The sequence below is a fragment of the Vitis riparia genome, chromosome 1 (assembly GCF_004353265.1).
Source record: "Vitis riparia cultivar Riparia Gloire de Montpellier isolate 1030 chromosome 1, EGFV_Vit.rip_1.0, whole genome shotgun sequence".
Taxonomy (NCBI): Eukaryota; Viridiplantae; Streptophyta; class Magnoliopsida; order Vitales; family Vitaceae; genus Vitis; species Vitis riparia.
Window position 1 is genome coordinate 2,509,266 of NC_048431.1, and position 24,386 is coordinate 2,533,651.

At 35.9% G+C, this 24,386-nt stretch overlaps 2 protein-coding genes across 4 annotated transcripts; both read right to left on the reverse strand.

Moving 5' to 3' along the window:
• Nucleotides 1-7,782: 7,782 nt before the first annotated feature.
• LOC117911595 (piriformospora indica-insensitive protein 2-like) lies at nucleotides 7,783-10,787 on the reverse strand. The gene is made up of 2 exons (XM_034826003.1): nucleotides 10,092-10,787; nucleotides 7,783-9,259 (listed from the first exon to the last, which is right to left on the reverse strand). The coding sequence occupies exons 1-2, from the start codon at nucleotides 10,311-10,313 to the stop codon at nucleotides 8,030-8,032; spliced, it is 1,452 nt and encodes a 483-aa protein (XP_034681894.1). The 5' UTR covers nucleotides 10,314-10,787; the 3' UTR covers nucleotides 7,783-8,029.
• A 2,646-nt stretch (nucleotides 10,788-13,433) lies between these two features.
• LOC117913128 (protein CROWDED NUCLEI 2-like) lies at nucleotides 13,434-23,711 on the reverse strand. Of its 3 annotated transcripts, XM_034828064.1 has the most exons (8): nucleotides 23,150-23,708; nucleotides 21,971-22,180; nucleotides 20,812-21,065; nucleotides 20,412-20,682; nucleotides 20,240-20,323; nucleotides 15,249-17,371; nucleotides 14,049-14,274; nucleotides 13,434-13,928 (listed from the first exon to the last, which is right to left on the reverse strand). In XM_034828064.1, exons 1-8 carry the CDS (start codon nucleotides 23,453-23,455, stop codon nucleotides 13,704-13,706), a joined length of 3,699 nt encoding a protein of 1,232 aa, XP_034683955.1. In that variant the 5' UTR covers nucleotides 23,456-23,708; the 3' UTR covers nucleotides 13,434-13,703. The 3 variants fall into 3 exon arrangements, with proteins under 3 accessions (XP_034683955.1, XP_034683964.1, XP_034683971.1); XM_034828073.1 differs by lacking the exon at nucleotides 13,434-13,928 and having other exon boundaries at nucleotides 14,147-14,269; nucleotides 23,150-23,709; XM_034828080.1 differs by lacking the exons at nucleotides 13,434-13,928; nucleotides 14,049-14,274 and having other exon boundaries at nucleotides 17,286-17,371; nucleotides 20,216-20,323; nucleotides 23,150-23,711.
• Nucleotides 23,712-24,386: the final 675 nt, after the last annotated feature.

A 24,386-nucleotide genomic window follows, 5' to 3' on the forward strand; every position in this document is an offset into this window, starting at 1 on the left:
AGTTGTGCCTCTTAGATGGACCTGAAGGAGGAATAGGGACTCCTTTGGGGAAAAAGTTGAACATCTGGCCTCCCTGTTGAAAACTCGTCTTGAACTTATGCTCCTGGGGATTCATATGCGCCCGCTCGTTTGATTCTTCTTGCTCCGCCATCATCATTCTCCCTGGTCGAGTTGCAGTGCAAGAGCCTATAACAAGGAAGAAGATAAAGACGAGGCAGATGGGTTTGCATGAAAGGTGCATGGAAGGAGATTTTGAAGAAGAAGAAGAAGAAGGAGAAGAAGTAGCAGCAGCAGCCATTTGGAGAGAATTGTCTTTGGATTAGGGTTTTAGAGAGGAGAGGAGAGGAGAGGAGAGGCTATTGTGTTTTCCTTTTTAGTTTTTTACAGATGAGTGGTTTTTATACTGCATGGGGATGGAAAAATGCGTGGCAATTGGTATGTAAATGTTAGGAAGGAGGGGAGGAGGAGTGAACTGCACGCCAAGGGGCTATTGAATTTTGATTTTCCATGTCAACGCTTTGGAAAATTAAAACCCAATGAAGGGAATTTGAGTGCCGCCTTCCACCATCCTCCAATTTTAGTTTCATTTTTTTCTTGGGTCCATTGGAAAAACTGCAGCATGTTCCTTCCACCAACTTTTATCTTTTTTTTAAAAATGTACAAATGGCAAAAATTGAAACCCCATTTGGGAAAATCATATTTACTTGTAATTTAATGTTGGTATGGTTATGAATAATCGTGAAAATTAACACAAGGATGCGGTATAGTTGATGGAACTTGATTAAGATTAACAACCAGAAAGAAGGCAATAATTTTCAGACAAGAAAATGACTTTTTTGTTTCTATGTCCATTCTTCGTGTAAAATAGTACACTGCACCAATATAATGATCATAAAAATGAGTGAATCAGTGAAAAAGGGTAAATAGATAAATCAATAATCCCAACTTTCACGTTTTGAATGCTGTTTGGCACTTGGGAAAATTGCAGAAAATCATAAAGGTGTGAGATCCTATACATAATGTACGTGGCCAAAGCAGCCAAGTAGCCATGATTTTTCTTCTTTTCTTTTTTTCCCCAAAAACTTGTAGATCATGGCATCAATAATTTCTCAACAATGTATTACTATTAAGGGGATCTTTTGCGTGTGAAGGTCCCCCAAGAAAACAAGCTTTCTGGGTCCACTACTACTTATCCCTTGTCCAATATTCAACTTTGACATCTGGATATACCTTATTTATATTTGAAATCCTAAGTATTATCACTCACTTCTTGTTTTTTTATTACCCTAATTCAAATGGGTCTTCTCTAAATTCATCAAAATCTACCACATGTCTACAAAATCTAAACAAATTAAATTTGGTCTCATAAATGTCCGTCTCCTCACTGCTGTACAACTTTATTGACCAAAACCCAAGTGTTAAATTAAATCTTTTGAAAGATTAGAAAGGGCAAAGATAAAGCAAATGGATGGTGTCTACTTGATGACTTTGAACTGTGGTTACGTGTTGATTATGTGTCATGATCTAGGCGGTGGAGGCTGTACGTCCAAAGTCAATAAGATGGAGTTGATCTCAACCGTACACTCAATATAACATTGAACAAAGAACGGGAGAAAGGTTGACAATGATTGATAATATAATACTCGTACAATCGGTCCAACGCTCTTAGGGCAACTAAACGTGAGCAGAAGACAAAGGCGGTGATTAAGGGTTGTTGAGGACGAAAATGGAGACGCTATTTCGTTTATAGAGAATTTGAGAGTCAAAGTCTGTGGTTTGGGCGTGGAAAACACTGTTTGATATTGCATGTGGTGTGCCATCTTTCCACAAATGGACTCAGGCACCGCCGTGAACTGTGGACCGTGTGGCTTCCGCCTCGTCCAAGTGGCTGGCTCAGGAGTCAAGGCTTTTTGGATGAGAATTTGGTATGTTTTGGGCCCATTTTGAAGTCATGTTGATGGTTTTCTTCATAACTTTTAGGCCTTTACGTTTGGGAGAGGTCTACTATGACCATCATTTTTGGGGGATCAATTCAGTGCTACAATTGGGTGAAAGAACTTTTAATGAAATCATCCATAAAGATAAGTCAATAAGGTTCTAAATTGTGTGGAAGAACATAAAAAATAATGCTTTATAATCCTGAAATTGTTATTCATTTTCTTATAAATTCTATGAGAAAAAGAATGTATTAACTATCAATGTGGTACTTGTTTAAGGGGACTTTAGGAAAACTATCTTTTTCTCATCATGCTTTCAATTCAATAGTAGAGCTAATAATGTAACACGGACGACTTCTTCTAAGTTTTTTTTTAAAGAAAATCCCAATTTTCCTTTGACAAAGTGGTGTATGGTTAGGTTGAGCCGAAAGTAATTACCAATATTGTCAAAATTAATGTGAAAGGTGAGAGACTATTTGCATATCTCATTAAAAAAATACATCTAATCATAATGTGTCACATATAAAATTCAGTCATATTGTCACTTATATCTTATTACTTTAAACTTTAATATTATTGGTCGGTACCTTGATCTTGTGCATTGATACCTTTGTTTTACCGTCTATATTTCATCATATATTTTCAACGGTTAGTATTACAAGTTTGATACTTAACAAATCAATATCACAAAGTAAAAGATTATAAAATGGTCATAGTCATAAGCAATTTTCTTTTCACATACTGGGGTAGGGTAAACTTCTAGCATTTAAGACGAATGGGCCTACCAATCACCAAACTTGGGCTCTCACCTAATCAGATAGTTGCCTCCTCGTATGCATACATTAGCCACCATTAATATACCAATAATAAAATTTGCATGTCATTTTCAAAAGTGTAACATTTTCAAAAGGTGCATGAACCCCATTTGAATAGCTTGTAGATAACTTAAACTGAAATGAAATTAGGTAACTGACCTTTTCAAAACTCTGCACAAGCTTTTCTGCAAGCCTCAAGTCACATAGCTTCAAGGAAAGCAACTCATAAAAGCAAGTGCTAAAGTCTAGTGTTCTTGTATTTGCCCATTGGTGAGTATGGCTCTGGCTCATCCACACTTTGGGGACTAAAGTTGAGTTTGATCGTTTTTAAATTTTTATTTTAATTAAAGTTAAATTCAAAATTATATTTTTTAAGAGGTAATAAATTTTATCACTTCAATTAAACCCATAAAAAGAGTGGCATTTGTAGAGGGGCCTAGGACTTTATGCGGTCTCTTTCTCTTTCATAATGTAAAGTTGAGTGTGAAAAAAACCCTTTATAAATATCAAAGGAGTTTACTATTGAGTTTTTTTCTTGACTTTTAAAATGTGATTGTTAAATTTTCATTTAAATGTTTAATTAGAATTTTAAAAAATTGTAAAAATATATTTGCATTAATCAAAACTCATCATGCATCTACATGAAGTGTGAAACTTTTTAGGATAAAAATACCCATAAACAAAAAAGGTAAAATGCTCTTAAAAATTAGGATTAATTTCATTCACTTCTCCTAAAGTTTTGATTAAATACATTTAGTCCTTATAGGTTTAAAATTTCATCATGCGTCTTCCTTGTTTTGAGTTGGAGGAAAAATAAGTGAAAATAAGAAATTAAAAGGATAAGTAGGTATTTAATAAAATTTCAAATTTATGAGGGCTAGATATATTTAGTTGAAATCTTATGAGAGGTAAATGAAATTAACCATAAAAATAAATATACACCCACTTTCCTCTTTGTTTATCTACCTTTGTTACTTCTCTTTTAATCTTTCTATAACTCTAATAAAATCTTTAAAGAAATAAAAAAAAATTAAATTAAGCTCTCCGTAATCTAAATCAACATATATACCACCATAATCTAAATCAACATAAGCATTTAAGAATTTATTTTACAACATTTCAATATATTTATAAACTACACTTACTGCATATGTAATTTCAAATTTAGTACAAACAATTAAATACTATAGACAACCAATAGCGTTATAGTGAGGGCTTTAATATAAGCTTCACTTTGTTCTTAGTACTAGAACATAATTGTGATGACAATATAAAGCATGTAGCAAGACGGGTAGTCACTTGTTTGGACTCATTCATGTTAACTTTACAATAATTTATCAACATACTTCTTTTGAAATATCCATTTTTTTATATATATTTTTGTATCTCTTTATATTTTAATGCTGAGTATTTTATTTACGGTCCCAAGATCTTTCAAATCAAACTCATCACTCCATGTATGCTTCAAAATTTTAATTTTCTAACTTACTATGAACAACAATCAACAAATAAGAAGTCCATCATTAAGTATTATAAAATAAACATCATAATCATATTCATATTGCATATATCCACGAGGCACCATGAATATGTTGAGACGTATTTAACACCGATGAGGAACTTACTTCAAATTATATAAAGACCTTTTCAATCTACATACAAGGCCTCTTTTCGGGGTTCCATAAAATCTTTAGGTTATTATATATAAAATTTCTCCTCCAAATTTCCAACTTCATGTCTAACATAGCAAACAAAGCATGAAGAATTTAAATTGAATTATGTTTCACAATAAAAGAAAAAAATCATTTTAATTAATTTCTTCTTTCTCCAAAAATACTTATGTTATCAATTGAATTTTAATTTTTTTTTTATAGACCCATTTGCACCTTATTGATTCATTAACGTAATTTTCCTTTTTCTTAGGTTTTATTTATTTGTAATGATTTCATCTCCTCTGGCAAAACACTAAGACATTAGTCTCTATCATCTCTTTTGAATATATCTTGAAAACAATAGGAACCTTATCTTCTAGTAAATGATGCAAAAGAAATCATGTTTTCAAAACCATACCTTAACAAGACATTATATGGATGTCTTTCTCCATCTTTGGTGATGCAATAAGAATCATTGGATTGGGTTTGGATGAATGCCTTTACACTTATTAACTTTTGTTTTAAACTTTACCAATTCTTTCTTTCTCAAATTCCATCTCAACAATTTATTTTTGTAGTTGAGTATTTTCATTAACAGTTTCATTTGTTCCTAATATTTTTTCAACATATATTTCTCATCAAATACTAGACCTCTACTCACCATTTTTTTTCTTAATTATTGGATCCCAAAATCTTTAATTCCTTTTTCAAGCCTAAGGAACATGCATTTTTTTCTTTTTCAATTTTGGATCATAGGAATATAAGTAAAAAAAAAAAACAAAATATTTTAAGAACTGACAAATCAATTTGTTTACTTGACCATTCTCTTTTGTTTTAAAAAAAGAAAAAAAAAATCTTGAAATTAATTGTAGAACATGAAGATCAATTACCCATATAACAAGTGTTGTATTGATAACTTCAACCTATAAATTCTTAAGTAACCTACCATTCAATTTTATACACTTGACATATTCCAAGAGTATTCTATTCATCTTTTCAGCCACTTCATTCTATTATGGAGTTCCTCTACACATAGATATAAGTAATATGTGAATTTTTATAATACCTCGTGAACCCCTTTGTTTTTGTAATCAAGTTCATTATATGATATGAAATATCTTTTTTTTTTTTTTGCTCATTTGTTGTTCAACTTCATTTTTCGATTCTCTAAATATCACAAACATGTACCTCTTATTTATATTTTATAAAAGAGACCTATAATTTTCTTGAATAGCCATTAACAAAACAAATAAATGATCAATTATTAAGTGTCGGTTATGATGGAATTCTAGAAATAATGACATGATGTAACATAATAAGTTATTATTAATAAATTCATTTATTATGATTTCCGGTTCCCATTTATATCCTTGATTACATTATTCATTATCTAAGCATTCACGTTTTTATCACTTACATTATTCATTACTTAGGTATATTAGGAGTTGTATACCTAAAAACCAATAATAATTATCTTGTGTAAGCCTCATCTCCTCCAAGTGCAATTGTTATTCATTAATTAAAGCATTGGATCCTAGTCATTTTCTTCTTTGTGCATTCATTGGTTACAGCTAGATATTACTCTCTTTCTAAACCTTTCCATATGTATCTTTATGAAAGAGTTTTAAAGTATCAAAAGAAAACTTGTTACATTGTAAATATCCATTGCAATCATGAAATCCAAGTATACAAGAATATCAAAAGCTTCTGCAAAGACACTTCTTGGCTTAGTGGATACATCTCCAAGCTCAAAAGAAAGTCAAAAGGAGTGGAAGTAAGTGGTTGTCAAACCACTATAAATTGTAATATGCATTTTCTCCTCCCTTTCTCTTTTACTAACTTTCTATTCAATTATTGCAATTCATTTTAATTAAGCTTCAAAATTGTCAAATAATCTAATACTATATACAAATTTTAAAACTAACCACCACACAATTTATACCTCCCCCTCTTTTTTTTTAGCATGTAACTAAGTTGATTATTTAAACTTTACACCATTAACATAAAAATTTCGGTTTCTGCTTCAAACATTATCCTTAATTACAGTAGTTATTAAGAGTTCGTTTGACAGTGATTTTAAAAAACGTTTCTAATATTTTTAATACTTAAAAAATTTTACCATTCAAGTGTTAAAAATATAAAAAATAATTTCTAAAATTACTACTAAACGCACTTTAAGTCAAGTGATTGAAAGTAAATTCGTATTTTCAATCATACATAAGTCATATGCAAATCTTTGTTGTAACTTTATCCTTAAGGTTCACATTATTTATGGGCTCATAAAAAAGCTATCAATGTATCACACTGGAAACTTCTCACTCATCTTTTCAAATATCTAGCTCAATATTTTATTATTATTTTTTACATGAATTATTTATACAATTTAGCACGTTAAAGAATTGCATTAAAATTTAGATGTTTATTTTCTTACATCTTATCATCTTTAAAGGGTGCCGTGTGGGAGCAAAATCTTGCTCCCCATCTTGATGTACATGTCAAGAGCAGGACAATAATTTCAACTTTCAAGCCCAATAATTGATTAATTGGCTAGATACGTGAAGTAGTATACAAATCAAAGTGACTTTCTACAAAGAAAAATAAGGGAAAAAATAAATAAAGAAATGTTTGGCTTTAAATGAGAGGCATTTATGTCTTCTAACCCCAACAGTCCCAACTAGTGCACACTGGGTCCATTGGACAGAAATGGAAATGAAGATCAAACTCTTAAAACTTTAAGTAAGTTGAAGCATGCTATTAAAAGCTGAGTTTGGGATCAGAACAATTGCTTTTAAAAAGGAAGCCCACACTTAGATCCAACTCTGAAATAATTCTCAATCTAATCATTTTATACATTTGGATGGGTAGATAAAAATTTGGTTCTCTTTATTGAAGATAAAGATCAGTCTAACTGCTGCATTCTTTTTATTTTTTTCTAAGACCTGCAATGGCCCAAAAGCTCAAAGGCAGAAGCCCCTTTGGATGGAGATGAAGAGATAGATGAGGAGACAGCAGAGAGTCCAAAGGGGGTGAAGAACATTCAATTTCATCTTCAGAGCCCTTTAATGGTTGTTCATAAGGGCAAGCCAGAAACCGACCCAGAACACAGGGATCTACCTCAGATTTTCTGACAAAGTTTCTACATTCGTTCCTTTTTAACAATGGGAAGGGGACCCACTCATCATCATCTTTAAACATAAGGCCCGTATTAATAATTAATTTAATACTGTCCTCAACCTATGGCCTATGAGCCTACAATCAACCCACTCAGTACTGGCTATGGGCACAGTGCAGACCCCATTAGTCTGCTCCCCCCAAACCCCACACTTCGCTTTCAATCTATTAAACCCTGAACTGCCATGCCTTGAAAAAGCAACTGTATATAAAAATAATATCACCACACATCCTTACTTCATTGTGAGTTTACCAGAAGATAAAATGGGAAATGGTAGAATTGCAGAAGACTAGGATTAAGTTTAATATTTACACGAGCATAAACTCAAAAGGAAATGGGAATGAACAACCACATAAGGTTCTTTCATTTTCGGTCACAAGGGAAACTAAAAGGATGTTTATGTTATTGTTACATCAAAAAAGGGTTATCCTGCAGGCTAGTAGTAAACAAATCCTATGAGAAAAAATTCCAGAGTAGAATCATGGTTGATATCTCAGCCAGAAAAACCCACCAAAGCCCATCAATAGAATGGCTTGAGAATCCCAAAGAGGCCATGAAATGGAAATTCTGATCCGCATTCCCATTCTCATTACCCAACTTGGTCCTTGTATCAGGTTCAAGATATGTGACCTCCTGGTCGCATGGCTTTACTCCAAAAGGAACATGACTTGATGACATTAACTCAACTGGATAACAAAGATTTGGGTTGTTCCAGGCCCCAAATCGCCTCTCCATTTTCCCATAAAACCATCCAGAGAATTTAAGCTCCCCTGTCAGATTGTTTCCATTTAGGTAGAGCGCGGTAACACTAGGCAGAGCTGCAAGCTTTGGTGATGGATTGCCCGTGAGATTGTTGTCATTAAGACCTAGAAACCTCAGACCCTTCAATTCTGCCAGTGACTCTGGAACCTCTCCTGTCAAACCCGTGTTGGAGAGATCCAAAATGACCAAGTTCTGTAGATTTTGCCATTCTAAGCTCAAGAGGTCTCCCCCTATTGGGTTGTTGGATAGGGCCATATCTTCTAAGGAAGCCATCTCTTGAAGTGACTGCGTCAACCCACCTGAAAATTTGTTGTTTCTGAGGTCCAACAGAGTTAAATTCTTCATATTTCCAAGTTCACTAGGCAGCTCCCCCTCCAATTGGTTGTTACTCAAATCAAGCTTCAAGAGTGAACTCAAACCTCCAAAACTCGTGGGTAAAGGCCCAGAAAGAGAATTCCTGCTTAAATCTAAGATCAAAAGTTCACCCAATCCACCAAAATTATCAGGGATATGACCTGTAAACCGGTTTCCAGCAATGACTAGCCGCCTCAAGATGACTAAGTTCCCAATACTTGTTGGTAAATTTCCACTTAATCCATTTTCTAATAGCACTAGAGATTGGAGCTTCCTAAGGTCTCCAAAACCAGTAGGGACTTGCCCAACAAGACCCGGATTGGACCTGAACTCTAGTGATTCTAAGCTGCCAGCAAGTTTATACCAAATATTTGCAGGAATGGTCACAGGATGTTTCCGGGGTGAGATGAAGCAATTCAAGAAGGACAGGGTTTTCAGGCGCTTAAGCTCGAACAAATGCAGTTTAAATTCCACATTATGGGCACAATCAAGAGAGTTGTCTTGAACAGGTCCAATGTTTAAGGCAGTGACATACCAGAAACCATCATAGAGATCACAAGAGACTCCCTGCAGAAGAAGATTGAAAAGATACAATTTGGATGTTAGCATGATACTAAACCAAATTGTAATGGTAAAATCTCAAGACTTTCAGAGATTAAGCAATAATCTTCTCTGCAGGTGTATTTAAATCGATAATGTACTATTCCTGGAGAACAGTGATCAGACCTTGGGGAAAAGTTGTGGATGAATTTATTGGTTGACCGTCAGATATATATAAAAATACTGATTGAGCGTTTGCATATTTATGACAAACAACTGAAGAAGCAGAAAGCAAATGATTGTAGGTTATGATTAAATTGGTTATAGGAAATTTCCTATCTCCCAACTTCATATAATTACTTACAATTCATCACCAATCCTAGAATAACAATCATGAAAAATGGTCCATACACTTCAAAACAAACAGAGAGAGAAACAAACAAACAAAGGTTCTCCAAGCGCTTGCATGTTGATTTACAGTGGGTTTTGAAGCTATTTCTTGAGAAGTATTGGCTTGTGTTACATAAAATGCTATCTCCGATAACAAGTCTACTCTCCCCGCAACCCATTTTAAAACATTTTAAAAAACGGGAAAAAAAAAAAAAAAAAGCCCAGAAGAGAACAAGAAAATTTTGGAGGAATCTAAACGTCAATGGATTATTATCTTTGTCTGTCTCGATTAAAGAATTGTTAATATTAACTAATTATTTTATACCATTCCTTTGAATTTAACAAAAAATGGTGCAGGTAACAAAAACACATCTGTAATTTTCATTGGACTAAGAGAAAACCTCAAAGCCTTGTATCAAGTACAAAGAAAAAGGGTATCGTTAGGAAGCCATTCATAGGGTAATCATACCTGTATAGGAGTCCACCCGCACGGGTCTGGGTAGAGATCTGAGCCATTCCACCACGTACCCACGAACCCCTGAATAGTAGAGTACAGCGCTTCTTGCTCTGTTTTCTCCATAGGAGCCACCATAGGAGCCATTTCTGTGTCTCCATCACCATCACAATACACTCCCAAACAGAGGATGAAGAGAACTAAAGTGGTGTGAAAAATGGCGGTGAAAGGCTTCATGGATAATCTCAGGGGGGAAAAAGAAAAGAAAGGAAGATTAGAACAAACTTGAGGCAGAGCAGAAACAGGGGATGCCAGAGTGAAGAGCCTTGGCTTGAATCCAGTAGAGCACTCTTGTCATTAATTCACAAGGGTCTTCGACTTTCTCATTCATGAACAAGAATCGAAGGTTTTGGGCTCATGGGGTAGTTCAGATGAGAGTGAAAAAATACAGACCCAGGAGACCAAAGGAACGGAGGACACAACCCCACCAATGCAGATGCAAAAATCATGAGAAAAATCAACGTGGGTCCCCCTAGAAACCACTGGTTTTCGAGGAAAATCGTATACCGTTTAGAGAGAAAGCTCCAAAGATGTTGAAACAATGAGGGAGGAGAAGCAAAGTTCGAAAGCAAAGCATTTTCTTGCTAATGTTTATAGAAAAACAAAGTATAGAGCAGAGCAACACAAGATTGAAGCACAGTTCTCAATGCTAAAAGTAATAATAGTAATGACAATAATAAGAGCAGTAGTAAGTGAAGGGCATAGGGTTGGGCCATGAAAGTGAAAGGAAGCTGAAGCTTGTGCGGCTCTGCAATGCTGTCCTGTGATTCTCCTATTAGACATTGATGACAATAATTACTACAATTCATTGCTACATTACATGCATTGAAAATTTTTCCAAAAATGGTTAAAGGGCTTGGTTGCTGGGGCCTTAATGGTTTAAGATGGTGGTTCAAGTGTCAAATTAGTTAGCTTAGGTTAGGTTCTGGGGTGGGGTTAGGGTTTGAGTTAGGGTTTAGGGTCTGAGGGGACCATTTCCCATGCATGTAAGTGCATGCAAGACAAAGTTGAGTTTTTTTTACCCCTTCATTTCTTCCCTCTCTTTGAGCTGTTGGGTTTCCAACAGTTCTCTGGAAGAGGATAGGGAATGAAGAAAGGACAAAAGCTGCTATTAGGGCTGAGGGAAGCCTTGGAAAGTGGGCACATTGGTCGACTGCAATGGGTCACAAAAATTTGGCCTGTGAGGGAACTCTCAACTAAGCCGAAACAAAACCATATTCCATCTGACTGACTGGGCTGGCACATCCTCTTTGGATGCTCCACTTTCTCTAATTTCATATATTTAATTACCCAATACTCAAGCAAAAAAGCCCATGGATTCTCAACCAGGCCAAACATAATGCTTGCTTTTTGGGTGGTGAGTGGTGAGAGCTGACCAGAGGAAGTCAAAGTAAAGTGGGATTTGGGGTGGCATATCACCAACCAAATTGGTTCAAAAACTAGAAGTCTAGTGTCAACTTAAGTCTATAGCTTGCCTAATGTAGATCAATCAAGTGGTCCTGGACAGTGGGCCAGAGCCCATCTAAATCATCACTCTGTTTGGTACATGGGTTTGTAAGGTGGCTTTACGGCTCGCAATCAAAGGCTATAAACACAAATGTCAGTACTGCTTAAAGACCCACTGGTACGAACTCAATACGACCTAGACCCATAACCCATCTAAGCCCATACTTTGTTCTACGGCTAAAAGTAAAGCAGCAAATGGCTTTGGAGACTTTGGAGTTTGGACCACCCTATCTCAGTTAATACTGAGATGGGATAGCCACCACCCCCCACCTTTACATCTTTGCCTTGGCAGGCCTAATATGCCGAGTAGTCACTTTCCATCGACCTTTCTAATTGTTGCAGAGAGGGAAGACAGAAAGAGAGACGGGAGATTTTGTGGTTTTTTAAGTAGCACATGAACCAGAGCCAGTTCATCTCCACTTACATTGATTGGTTCAATTGCACCACTTCACCCATCAAGATTGAACAAAGTGCCTCAGTTTTGGTTTGGCCTTTAAACCAAAGGATTGAATAAATGGGTATTTGATAAAATTTAATATTTAAGTTATGATATTAAATTATTTTTCACATTAACTTGAAGCAGAAATCAAATATCAATGGGGGTGGAATGCTTCCTATTGAGTTCTATAATATCTCTCTTAAATTCGAAAATAGGTAACTGAAATTATGTTTGTTATGACAAACCAACATGATATGAAATCAAATGTTGTGAAAAGTTTGATTCATCCTCATTAGACATCATATGATTTTCAAATAAGATGATTAAAACCCGAGCCAAAACCTCCCATACCTGTTAAACTTCTTGTCCTTCATACAACTAATGTCGCAGGGTAGTTTTGTTTGCGGGTCTTCTAACTGTTTCAAAATGCAAATTATAGTTACCACCTGACTTTGTTGCATCAAGCCTACTTTCAAATCATTTCAATAAATCAGATATGATTCCCCTAATGAGATGCTTGAGTCAAAGGCAGCTTTCAAAGAGATAGAACCCGTTGAAAAATAGCAAAAAAAAAAAAAAGATAGATTCAATTCCTACACGGCAGGACTATGTTTCAGTTTCACCTAGTGAAAAGAAGTTTGATCTGACATGCAAGATTGGGGCAACAGAGTAATAACATTCCAGCTGAGATTTTTGAATTTTGGGTCAAAGTAGCTTTTGATCGAAACAAAAAATCAACTTCAGCCCTGTGTTGAACTTGAAACAATCGTTCAAATTAGCCTTCTTCTTTTTTTAAAAAAAAAACAAATTAAAAATGCATTTCTTCCTTCTCTTCCACCCGCACACCCATCACCATGGACTCATCCATCGCTAGCGACGTTGCTGTCGGCCACTCCGTTCCCCTTCTTCAGTCGACTTCAATCCTTTCTCCCTTCGCATGTCCTTGCTGATGATGCCCATGGTTGCCCCCACCCAGACCCACACCTCCATCTTCAATTTTTTTTTTTTCCTTTTTTAATCAACTTTTAAAAAAATAATTAAAAATAATAATAATAAAATATGCTGATGGGATAGAAAGAGGCATTTTGAACCAAAGATTCAAAAGGTGACCAAAATCCACATTTGTTTGGTTAAAAGAGGTTATTTTTAACCAAACACCAGATTTTTGGTGAAAAGTGCTTTTGTCATTTCAGAAATGATATTAAGAATCTTATTGTAGAATAGAGTATAAACAGCTCATTTTCTTTGCTCGTCATTCTAGAGAATTTTTTGAGTCCCTATTTTCTTAACATCCAAACTTTCAGAGATAAAATGAAACAGGAGAAAGTGAGATCACAGACCAGAAAAGTCTGTAAGAGAGAAAACAAAAGGTGAGATTCAGTACCAACAATTTAGAGGCAAATCTGAGTTCTAAAGCTACATCGTCGATTACAATACAGTATCAACTAGGGCCTGATGTAACTAGAAGCAAAGATCAGTCCTGACATCCTAAACAAGGAACCCCAAAGAGATTTTCCCCTCAACAGAAGCTAGAATTCCTGAGTTATGCTACTACACAAAATGTCCAATACAATAGAGGAAAGAATCAGAACCTCCCAAAATCACTCAAAACAATGCATTGATTATGTTGTGAAAAAGTTCCAGAGCTTCTTTCCTATTGAAGCTTTACCCGGATGCTCGGATTCATCCTCATCGCTATTGTCATCCTCCTCATGTGACATGCTCCCATTTTCATCTTCATACCCTGGAGTATCACCTGGATTACCTGGTATCTCCTGCCTCAACTCCATATTTTCTGCCAACCTGGCTGAATCATTGTTGCCACCAACAATGTCTACTGTTTTAAACTGCATTCCAACAAAATAAAAAAGAAACCAACACAATTAAACATTAATTTAGAATCTTTGCTGTGAGTGTCATCCAATAACTATTACTACTGCATAAAGAGACAGGAGGGTGGGATTTACCCTAACAACCCGATCTGGTGAGTATTCACGAATTTCAACACTTTTTAATGTTGTAACATGAACTAATGGTGTTGTTTTGGGATTGTCACTATCTGCTAATGATGGTGAAGAAGCAGCTTTAGGATTTGCCTTTGTTTGCAGTGTATTATCGTCACCACCATCACCTCCTTTTTCATCTCTCTTTGGCAGGTTAGCTGAGGCTTGTGCTGTCGCAACTGTTCCTGCACTGATCATTTGTTTAGATACACTTTTAGAATGATGACTCTTAATTTGGGGGTTAAGTCTCCAACACAATTAAACATAAATCAAGTTCTATGATGCTTCAAGCCTGGCCAAATATAAAAAAAAAAATATCATCTCTAGTAAGATATTTTTAATTCTTCAATCTAATTAATTTAAATATTTTCCAGTTTTCGAACTAAACAAACCAATTATTCACATCCTATACCCCTGGATAATATCTATCCTATTATTAACCTGAAAAATACTTGAAACATATCCAATTATCCAAATTTTAGGCCAAGATGCCACTGCCACTATCCAGTTCAAAAATACAAATACAACCTCCTTGCAACACCTTTTTAAATAAACATGGAGTGATTTTGGGCCTGTTTGTAATAACACTTTCAAAAACAGTACTAAAAAAGAAGTTTTTGAGAAACAGTTCATATTCTCCATCTTTTCAATAATTACTCAGAAAACTCTACAAAAAACAACCAAAAACACCTCAAAATTGTTCTAGAAAACAACCCATTTTCTGACAAACTGTTTTCTGTCAAAAAATTGTCAACCATGTTTTCTAAGTCAGAAAACAGAAAACTGTTAAAACAAGTGTCATTATTAGGCTTATATGGACAAAGGACTTCTGAACACTTTTTTTCAGGGGTGTATTTATTTTTTTCTAATTGTGAACTTGGGACTGACTTGTTATGACTTCTAAATTGCCCTGGTAATGGGTGCACAGAATATTATGATCACACATTAATTAAAGCACTGATGAATTCAAGCACCCAGGAGTTTGACAACATGTCAGCAAGGAGAATTGCCCATGAATATTTTTAAAAATTGAGCTGCAAAGCCAATTTCCAACATGGCTTCAAACTAGGTTTATTCTCTTCCAACCAATCATCACAAACCACTAACCGTACTGACCATTCTGTGTGTAAAGGTTTCATACTGATACAAAAAGAAGGAACTTACGTCTTATGCCGCCTGAGATTATATCGTTTTTCTCCTGGAGTTTGCACAACTGGAGCAACAGTTTGCCGCCTCTTTCCGCGCCCACCTGCTGTGACACTATCAGAACGTCCTTCACTGTCAGCAGCATCCTGCTCACTCTCTGTAATTCTAGAGGATGGTGCACGCTGCCGCTTTCTTGTAATGGTGCTAGCAGCCTTCTCAGCATGACTGGTTTCTCGCTCACCTTCCTCATTGGTATAGGTAGAATCATTAGGTCGCTCATCACCATTCAGTTCTGGTATTTCAGGGGTTTCACCTAGAAAAGCTTTAGCATCTTCAACCACATTCTTCACTGATCGTGTTCTATGAACTCCAGTCCTCCGTTTCCTCCCAGGTTTCCGTCGACCACTCTTCAGCTCTGATTGCTGGGAATCTTCTGGACCTTCTTGTTCTTTGCTGCCCATGTTGCTCACACCATCAACAGATTGAGCATGCCCACCATCTACTTCTCTCATGACACTATCAGAGTGAAGCTGTTGAACATCAAAGGAATCATTTGCAATCCCAAAGGATGGTTCCAGTTCATCTTCAGCAATACTTTGCCCAACTATACTTGGCCCCTCAGCTTTTTCTAAATTGACCTGCAAGTCTAAGAGAGGTGACTCCTCCCTTAGAACTTGAACACCAACATGCTCACTCTTCTTACTCGGGGACAAGTTAAAAATCTTTGTGGCACATTTACGGAGGAAAGACATGCGCCCACCAGAACCTGAAGACACCAAATCAATTTCACCTGTAGATATCTTCACATTTGTTCCATCAGAAGCAGCCATATTGCCCTGAGGGCTGTTCAGAAACTCATCAGCCAGGTTTGGAAGAGGAAAGGCCTCCACCTCCATTTCAGGTAATTGGAGGTCATTTAGTACAAATTCCCTTGTGATTTCTCCACAGTTCTTGCAAGTCTTGTGCTTGTCAACAAATGTAAGGAAACGATCTCTTTCTTTGATAAATTGCTCTCTCTGATCTTTGAGCTTCCTGCTAAGAATACCAAGCTCATCAATGTCTTTACGCATTTCAAGTTGGTGTCCTTCCAGCTGCCTTTTGTTTAACAAAACTTCCTGCTTTTCCTTTTCTATTCTACGCCTTTCTGTTTTCATTTCTTCAATTTCCCGTCGACCAACTTCCTTCAAGTGATTAATATTGTTAAGTTCTCTCTCCCTTTCCTCTTCAAATGCTCTCTCCCTTTCTTGCAAGCGTTTCTGTATTTCATCCTGCCTATTCTGCATTTCAATCTCAAGATCCCTTTTTCTCAACTCAAAGTCCCGAAGCATTTGGGAATGATCATTTTGAGCCTTTTCAGATAAAGTTACCTGCTCATGCTTCATTATGGCTGCAAATGATTCTTTTTCTATCCTGACAGCTTCCAACTCCCTCTGAATATGTTCCTCCATTGCAAGTTTCTCCTTTTTTAGCCTTTCTTCTTCAGAGAGCTGCAGTTTTTCTAATTTTTCTTTCTCGTCACCAATTTCCCTCATCTCTTTAGTAATCACAGCTCTTTTCTCATCCAAGGCTTCCCAGTCTTTCTCAAACATAATCCTTTCCTGCTTCAGATCTTCACGTTCCTTCTGAAGCATCTCTTCCTGATGTCTGCATTTGTCTATCTCTTGTTTCAATTCCAATTGCAACCGATGATGTTCTGACCTCTCTTCTTCAGTTACTTTGAGTCTTTCAGTCTCTTCATGAATCTGCAGTTCTTGTTCAGTAATATCAGCCCTTATCTTCTCAAGCTCATCTTTGAGAAGATGCAGACTCTCTTTATCAGCCACCATTTGCTTCTTTTCCCCCTCTACCCTTTTCTCCTCAGCTTTGAGGGACTTCTCTTTCTCCTTCAATGTTTTCAACTTTGCTTCAAGCTCCTTCTCCTTCTCCTTGACTCTCTCCAATCTCTTTTCTAAAGCTTGCTCTCGTTTTCCTAGCTTTTCCTCCCTATGGAGGACTTCAACTTCCTTCTGCTCCACTTCATGTACCTTGCTTCTCAATTCTTCATCAACAGAGTTTCTCTTTTGTTCCATTTCCAACTCAAACTCCTGCTTCTTTGTATCAAGGATAGCCCTGTGCTCATCCAGGAGCTTCTGAATCTCCACCTGTAAGAGATCCCAGCAATAAAAATGTGAGACTAAAATAATTCTAAGACTTTTAAACCAACCACACGATTGCCCTCCAATCAAAGACCTTCTGAACAAACAAAAAAATCAGTACAAGATCTCCATCCAAAACAGGTCCCTAGCAACTATGAAATCAACAAAAAGAAAAAAAATTCAACACCATCAATAAAACATCAGAAAGACCATTCTCAACAAACACCTTCTTTGAGCATCCTTTCCTCTGCATCTCGTGAACCATATCGTACATTTGACTACAAAATGTACCATACATGCAAAAGCATTTAACACTTGAAAGAATAGAATTTATGATAATTTTCATAAAAATTAAAAGGTCAGAGACATAACCTAAAGCACCTCTAACAATAAAAATTTTAGCTTGGAGTTCTATGAGTTAAAACATAACAGATCACTGCACTGATTCAGACATGTAGGCAGGGTCATGACCCTTTACTTCAAGCCATCCAAGAGAAACCAAGTAACTCTGTACAACAACATACATCCATCAAGTTCTAACTTTCAACTCCAACATATAAATGTGTATGATTTCACCATCAATCAAAGTCTCTCTATGCCTTCCACTCATATATTATTATTATTATTATTATTATTTTATTAGTAAATGAGATTTGTATTAAAGGCCAAAAAGGGCGCACCAAAGCACACACGATGCACACAACGACAACCAAAAAGCACCAAAAAAAGGAAGAGGAAACAAAAAACTACTCCCTCCCTCAAACCAACCCCAACCAATCAATGAAATCTACCATGGACATCAATTTTTCACCTATAAACAGTTTGGTCCAAGATAACAAATTACACAAAAACAAGTATTTCAACCTTTGAATTGAGAACTCCACATTCTCAAAAGATCTTCTATTTCTCTCTTTCCAAATAGTCCAGAAGAGGCATAAAGGAGCTGCCCTCCAAACCTTTTTCCACTTTCTTCCAACAAAAGTGTCATGTCAGCCTAGCATAGTCTCTCTAACTGTGGACTGCATCACCCAAAAAACTCTAAAGGGAGAGAATAAAAGCTCCCACAACACCCTTGTCTTGTCACAATGCAAAAGGATGTGGTCAATTGACTCCTCATGAGATAGACAAAGGAAACAACGGTTGGCCAAAGACCAGTGTTGTCAAAAGCAAAAGGCGATATCAAGGCAATAAGACTCCTTTTAGCCTAAGACGAAAGGCGAAAAACAAGGCAATAAAAAATATACATATATTTACCTATTCAATATTCAACCAATATAAGTGTTGTCTTCAACCATCAACACTAGTAATAATTATTGAAAGTGTTAAATATTATACCTCATATTATAAAAAAACATCATATTGTTTAAAGATATCCACCTATTTAAATGTATATTCTAATTTTTCAAACATCTAAAAAGCAAAATAAAAAGTAAAATAAAAAACAAAATAAGAGAGTGAACATTCTAGAGAAGCTTTAGGCAATCATCATCATAGTCATTATTGAAATTAAAATTATCATTACTTTCATCAAGACTAGATTGATAACCCTCTATCTTATTATCTCTATGATAATATAATATTTTATCTTATACTTTGTTTAATCCAATGTTAGATTGAATGAAATTATAATCTAAGTATGTTTAATTTTAATTCATGATCAAAGGCAACCCACCTCTATGCCTTATGCCTTACCCAAGGCAATTGCCTAAGCGTTGCCTAGGCATTGCCTCTTTGAAGTTGTCTTGCCCAGGTCTTCAAAAGGCGACTTTTATCTACCCTACATGGCCTAATGGCCTAGGCGACCCAAGTGATCACCTTTGATAACACTACCAAAGACCACTCCCTCCTTTGAAGCTGGTCAAGAGTCAAAGTTTTTCCTCAAGTCGTCTCCCATGCAAAAAAGCTCACCTTAGGAGGAACCCACGCATTCCACACAACACTAGAAGGGAATTGCACTACCCTTCTTGTCTCTAGGCTAGCATAAAGTGATTTAACAGAAAAAGTCCCACTCTTCGTATCAACCCAACACACTTTATCCTCTTTACCCTCTTCAACCACTTTATCTTGAAGTCTTGCCAAAAAGTGTTCCACAATACCAATCTCCCAATCATTTAAGGGTCTCAGGAAGTTAAGATTCCAGCCACCCCCCTCATTAGAATGTTGCCACAACTCCACCACCCAAGCGTCTTTAGAGTTAGAAAGGGCAAATAAAGAAGAAAAATAAACACTTAACGACTCATCCCCACACCACTTATCTTTCAAAACTTTATCCTTTTCCCATTGCCCATCGAAAAGGACAATTTACAACTAACTAAATCCCACAACTTTCTTATGGTCTTCCATAACCCAACACCGTAGCCTCCTCTAGGTTCCTTAGAGCACCAACCCCCTTCAACTCATATATTATTAGTAAGAATGATTCCTTATCACATGAAAAAAGTATACATATTAACATTAATTTGAAGCATTACAAAAAGAGAAATTCTACTTTACAAAAGCGAAACCAACAAAATCAAGACCATTAAAGAAATGGAAAAAGAAAACCCTTTGGGACTGCACCAGATCAGAAATGGGCTTTAAAATTATAACGAATTTCTTTACTTTCCAGTATGGCCTTGTTCTAAAAATAATATCCCCAAAAACATTGAGCCATGCATATGATCCATATCTTATTGTGTATCATGCCAATCATTGAAGAAATAGTTACATGAGAGATTACACCATATGTGGATTATTTTTCTTAACAGCTAAACACTATAAACATATCATGCTGCATAATAGTAATAACTGTGCAAATGAGACATAAAAGCACAAATCCATCCATAGAAAACATCTCAAAGTACAACTTACAGAAAATCAGGAGATGGAACTCACTCTTTCTCTAGCGCTAAGTTTTTCTTGTAACACCATTAATTCCTTCTCTTTCACTTCAAGAATGCCTCTCATAGATTCAGCTTGCTGCAACCAAAATAGAAGTAAGAGAAGATCTCTTATAAAATAACTGCTGAATTAAATTAAAAATATTGCAGTTAGATGAGAAACTCACTTTCTCCTTCACAGTTAACTCTGCTAATCTATTATTTATATCATCTTCCTTGACTTTTACATTTAAGCTGTCTAAATCAATCTTCTTCTGTGCCTCTTCAAGATTCCTCTCTTTCAGCTTAAGAGTCCTGTCAATTTCATTTGCCTTTTCCTCTCTCTGGTTGATGATTCTCCGACCCTCACATAGCCTCTCTTCCCCTTCCTGTAGTTTCCTCTCCCACTCCCTTAAATCTTCTTTTTGTTTGTGGAAAGTTGCTTCATGTGCTTCTCGCCTGAAAGATATGGAGCAAATGCATTTTTAAATTGTCAAAAACTGTCCATATTAAGTCACAAACTCAAGGAGAATGTAACATCATCGAGTTAATGACATGGACATAAAAGAAATATAGAAGAAAGCATACTCTGCATTTAAGGATAGACGCTCCCTTCGAAGAACACTTTCACGAGCCTCAACCTCTTGCAATTTCCTCTCCAACTCTGAACTCTTCCTACTAGCCTCCGCAAGCTTGGCATCAGCAGCAAGCAACTTTTCTTCCACCTCCAAAGATCTCTTTTCAATTTTGGCTACCAAAGCGTTAGCATCAGACAACTTTGTCTCAGATGAAAGCTTGATTTGTGAATGCTCTGCATGCATTTCACCTAAAGCCTTCTCAAGCTGCATCGAGGAAGTACACAATCACAAACCCTCCCAACCCTTTATCACTTTAGCCAGGCCTAAAGGACCAGCCTATCATCAAATCTTTTAGAATATGTTCAACAGAAATGGAAGGTCAGTTCATGAATTTCTCATACAAAGGCATGCTCATGGACTAGGAATAATATCTGGTATTTATTTCAGTGGGTTTCAGTATGTTCAGACTTCATTGTTGGACCCTCCCAAGATAAAACGATAGTATATATTTATAAGTACATAAAAAGTCTAAAAAATGCAGCAAAGGTGAGAGAAAAAAAGAGCTCACAAACTAAACTTTCTTACCCCTCCCAAGATAAGACACTAGTATCAATAAGCTAAAGTAAAAGTCCAAAGATACACTAGCCCAAAAACTATATATATTTACTAAAAAACTTTTCGTCTGCACAGATGAACTCTCCACAGCCGCAAAAAAACTCCTACCAAAGAACTCTTATGCCAACCCAGCAAATAACTCCATTATTAGAGTTGGTGGATGTAAAGGATAGTAATGAAGATTGAATGTTGTATTAAGACAAGGCTCCACACATTTTTTTGTCGAAGGTTAAAAAAAAATATATATTAGATGTGCAAACTAATATCTGGACATTTTAGTCATTTTAGTGATTCGGTCATCTTTGTCTTCTAGTGTTTCAGTTGTATTTTGTTGATTCAATTGTATTTGGGTCCTAGTTTCTTCTTGAAGGACCAATCATCCATTAAGTGTGATGATTAATCAATGCATTCTGTTGCTTCTTATTAAAAAAGAACAAGAAAAAGAAAAATAACCAAATACATATCCTAAATATTCATAATAATTATACATACGTATGCATATATACAACAAAAGTCTTGAAGAAAATTGGTCAAATTGGCAAGTAGTAACATACCTCAGCCACACACTGCCTCTCAACGCCTAAAGCTTTCCTCAAATTCTCCTCTCGCTTCTCAACTTCAGATATCGCAATGAAATGTGCTGACTTCTCACGCTTGAGGATCTCCTGTGCTTCTGCTAATGCTTGGCCGAGTTCTTCAAACTTAGAAGTCCATTCCTTCTTCTCCATTAAGAGAAGTCCCATGCTATACTGGTAATCAAAAAGCTGAAAAGGAAACCAGAACATTTAATTAGATAACAAGAGAGTATTACCAAAGTAAATATGAAGGGAGAAAAGGAAGTTAAATCCACACTATCAGGGATTCAGATTACAGAAAATCAAATCTATAAGAGAATAATCCAAGGCCCATCAGCTCACTAATCACCATGCTCCACCAAACTTTCAAGTATCTATTCTTTTGAGTCAGTAAAAGGAGTTTTTTTAATCTTCTTAGTTCCCAAGCAAGTAGTAAAGTTATGCATGAAGAGCTTTCCACGATCTATATTGCTTTTGAGTTTCCTAAGCTCTTCACCGCATTCATTCCTATGGATGAAAGAAGCTGAATTTCAGATCAAGTTTCTCCAAGTTAATTTTTATCATATTTTGCCTAAACATCATAACTGAACCGAATGCAGTCTCTGAGCCTCTGACTACCATGATTTTGACAATTTTACAGAATGAGTTTGGTCACCAAATTTTTAACCATTTTTACTTGGAATTGGTTCGATTCTAATTTAAAAGTCTGCCTCTTGTTTTCCTGGAGTCCTGGAGTTTTGGTAGTTTTAAAACCTTGGTCAAAAGTAATTACAAACACCATGATTAGACTCTCCTTCCTGCAGCCCTTTCATGTTTAATCCTAAAACCCCAAATCTTCATCATTACACCCCCCCAAAAATAAAAAATAAAAATAAAATACAGCAAATGAGACAATCATAAAATATGAAAATTCCAAATAATGATTCCAACTGGTTCTTCATCTCTCTAATTGCAGAGGCAGATTCGAAATATATAACGACATTACCAGCAAAAACCTAAATAAATGTGTTCAAATATATATTTCTCGACTCAAAATTCTACTTACACAATTCACAAGCTCTCTTGTTGCCAAAAAAGAATAATTGGTTCAAAAAGCACTAAAATTTGAAAAACGAAGCAAAAACAATAATTCTCAAATGTAACAGTACTTCCTCTCACCTCGTTTTGGAGTTTTGAAACCTTCTCCACGAGCGCTTCTCTGTCCTTCCTCTCCATCGCCGCCTCGTCCAACAACCCCGCCTCCCTTAACCGCCTCCAATCTTCCATGTCACCGCCATCAATCCCTGTTAACATCGCCTTTCCACTCAAAGAACCCAACGGAGGCGGTGGCCCATCCACAAAGGCCACAGATTTCCCCTTTCCGCCGTTTACAGGATTCGAAACCGTCCCACCACCGCTCTTCTGAGCCTCGCTTCTTGGCGTGAGCGATAAACCAGTCCACGCCTTCCTCTGAGGCGTAAACATCAGAAATAGGAATTCAAATCCCTCAAATTTCTAGATCTTAAGACGAAATGTTATCGAAGAAACCCTATAAACCTATAAACCCTAGTTCCCGTTGCTCCGTACAACTCAGACTTAACGGAGGATCTTGACGGCTACGGAGTTCCAATACTCCGGCTAGTCGGATAAAGAAAACCGAAACGCACCGAAACTTTATGCCGAAAAAAATAGAAAGGACCGAAACTTTCCGAGTTCCTCTCTTTGAACGCAGCCATTCTCGTTCTCTCTATTATTTCTTGGTTCGACGCGAATAGTGCTTCTTGAAATTACGATGTTGCCCTCACTTTTGGTCGTCTTTTCAGTGCGCGTGATGGTAGTAACGTCATTTCATGATTAGGTGCCTTGCTTCGGAGCGTGCACGTTGGATGTCGAGAAGATCCAATTTAAATGACCAAATTACCCTCGCGAGCCGTTGAGAAAAAGGTGGGGTAGAGGCAGTAAATTACTAAATTTGATGACTTGAGGGTTCTGAAGTCAATGCATGGTCGAGACTTGGAATATGCCAGATGGATGTGTTTATGCCGCTTGAGGAGAAATTGAAGAAGGAAATAAATTTATAAAAATAATTAAGGAAATATTCAAATTTATTTGTGGAATCTATTTATACAATTTTTATTTGAGAGGTTATTATTTAGGTTGTTGTGTACAAAATAATGAAGGAGAAATGTATTTTTCTTTTCCTATAATTATTTTTTATAAATTATTTTAAAATTAATTAAGGTTTTGTTTTAATGTATTTACCGATTTTTATTTTTAAAAAACAAAAAATAATTATAATTACAATATTAAAATTTAAATTTAAATTAATATTTCAAATTTTAAAAATAATTTTTAATGACATACTTTTTCTTATAAATTATTTTTAACCACCCATTTTTATAAAGGAATTATTACA

Coding starts and splice junctions, on each gene's coding strand:
- LOC117911595 (XM_034826003.1), bottom strand. CDS start 10,313: ATGAAGCCTTTCACCGCCATTTTTCACACCACTTTAGTTCTCTTCATC. Junction 9,260..10,091: donor GCGGGTGGACTCCTATACAG/GTATGATTACCC, acceptor CTTCTTCTGCAG/GGAGTCTCTTGTGATCTCTA.
- LOC117913128 (XM_034828064.1), bottom strand. CDS start 23,455: ATGTTTACGCCTCAGAGGAAGGCGTGGACTGGTTTATCGCTCACGCCA. Junction 22,181..23,149: donor TTTCAAAACTCCAAAACGAG/GTGAGAGGAAGT, acceptor TTTCCTTTTCAG/CTTTTTGATTACCAGTATAG. Junction 20,683..20,811: donor CGTCTATCCTTAAATGCAGA/GTATGCTTTCTT, acceptor CATATCTTTCAG/GCGAGAAGCACATGAAGCAA.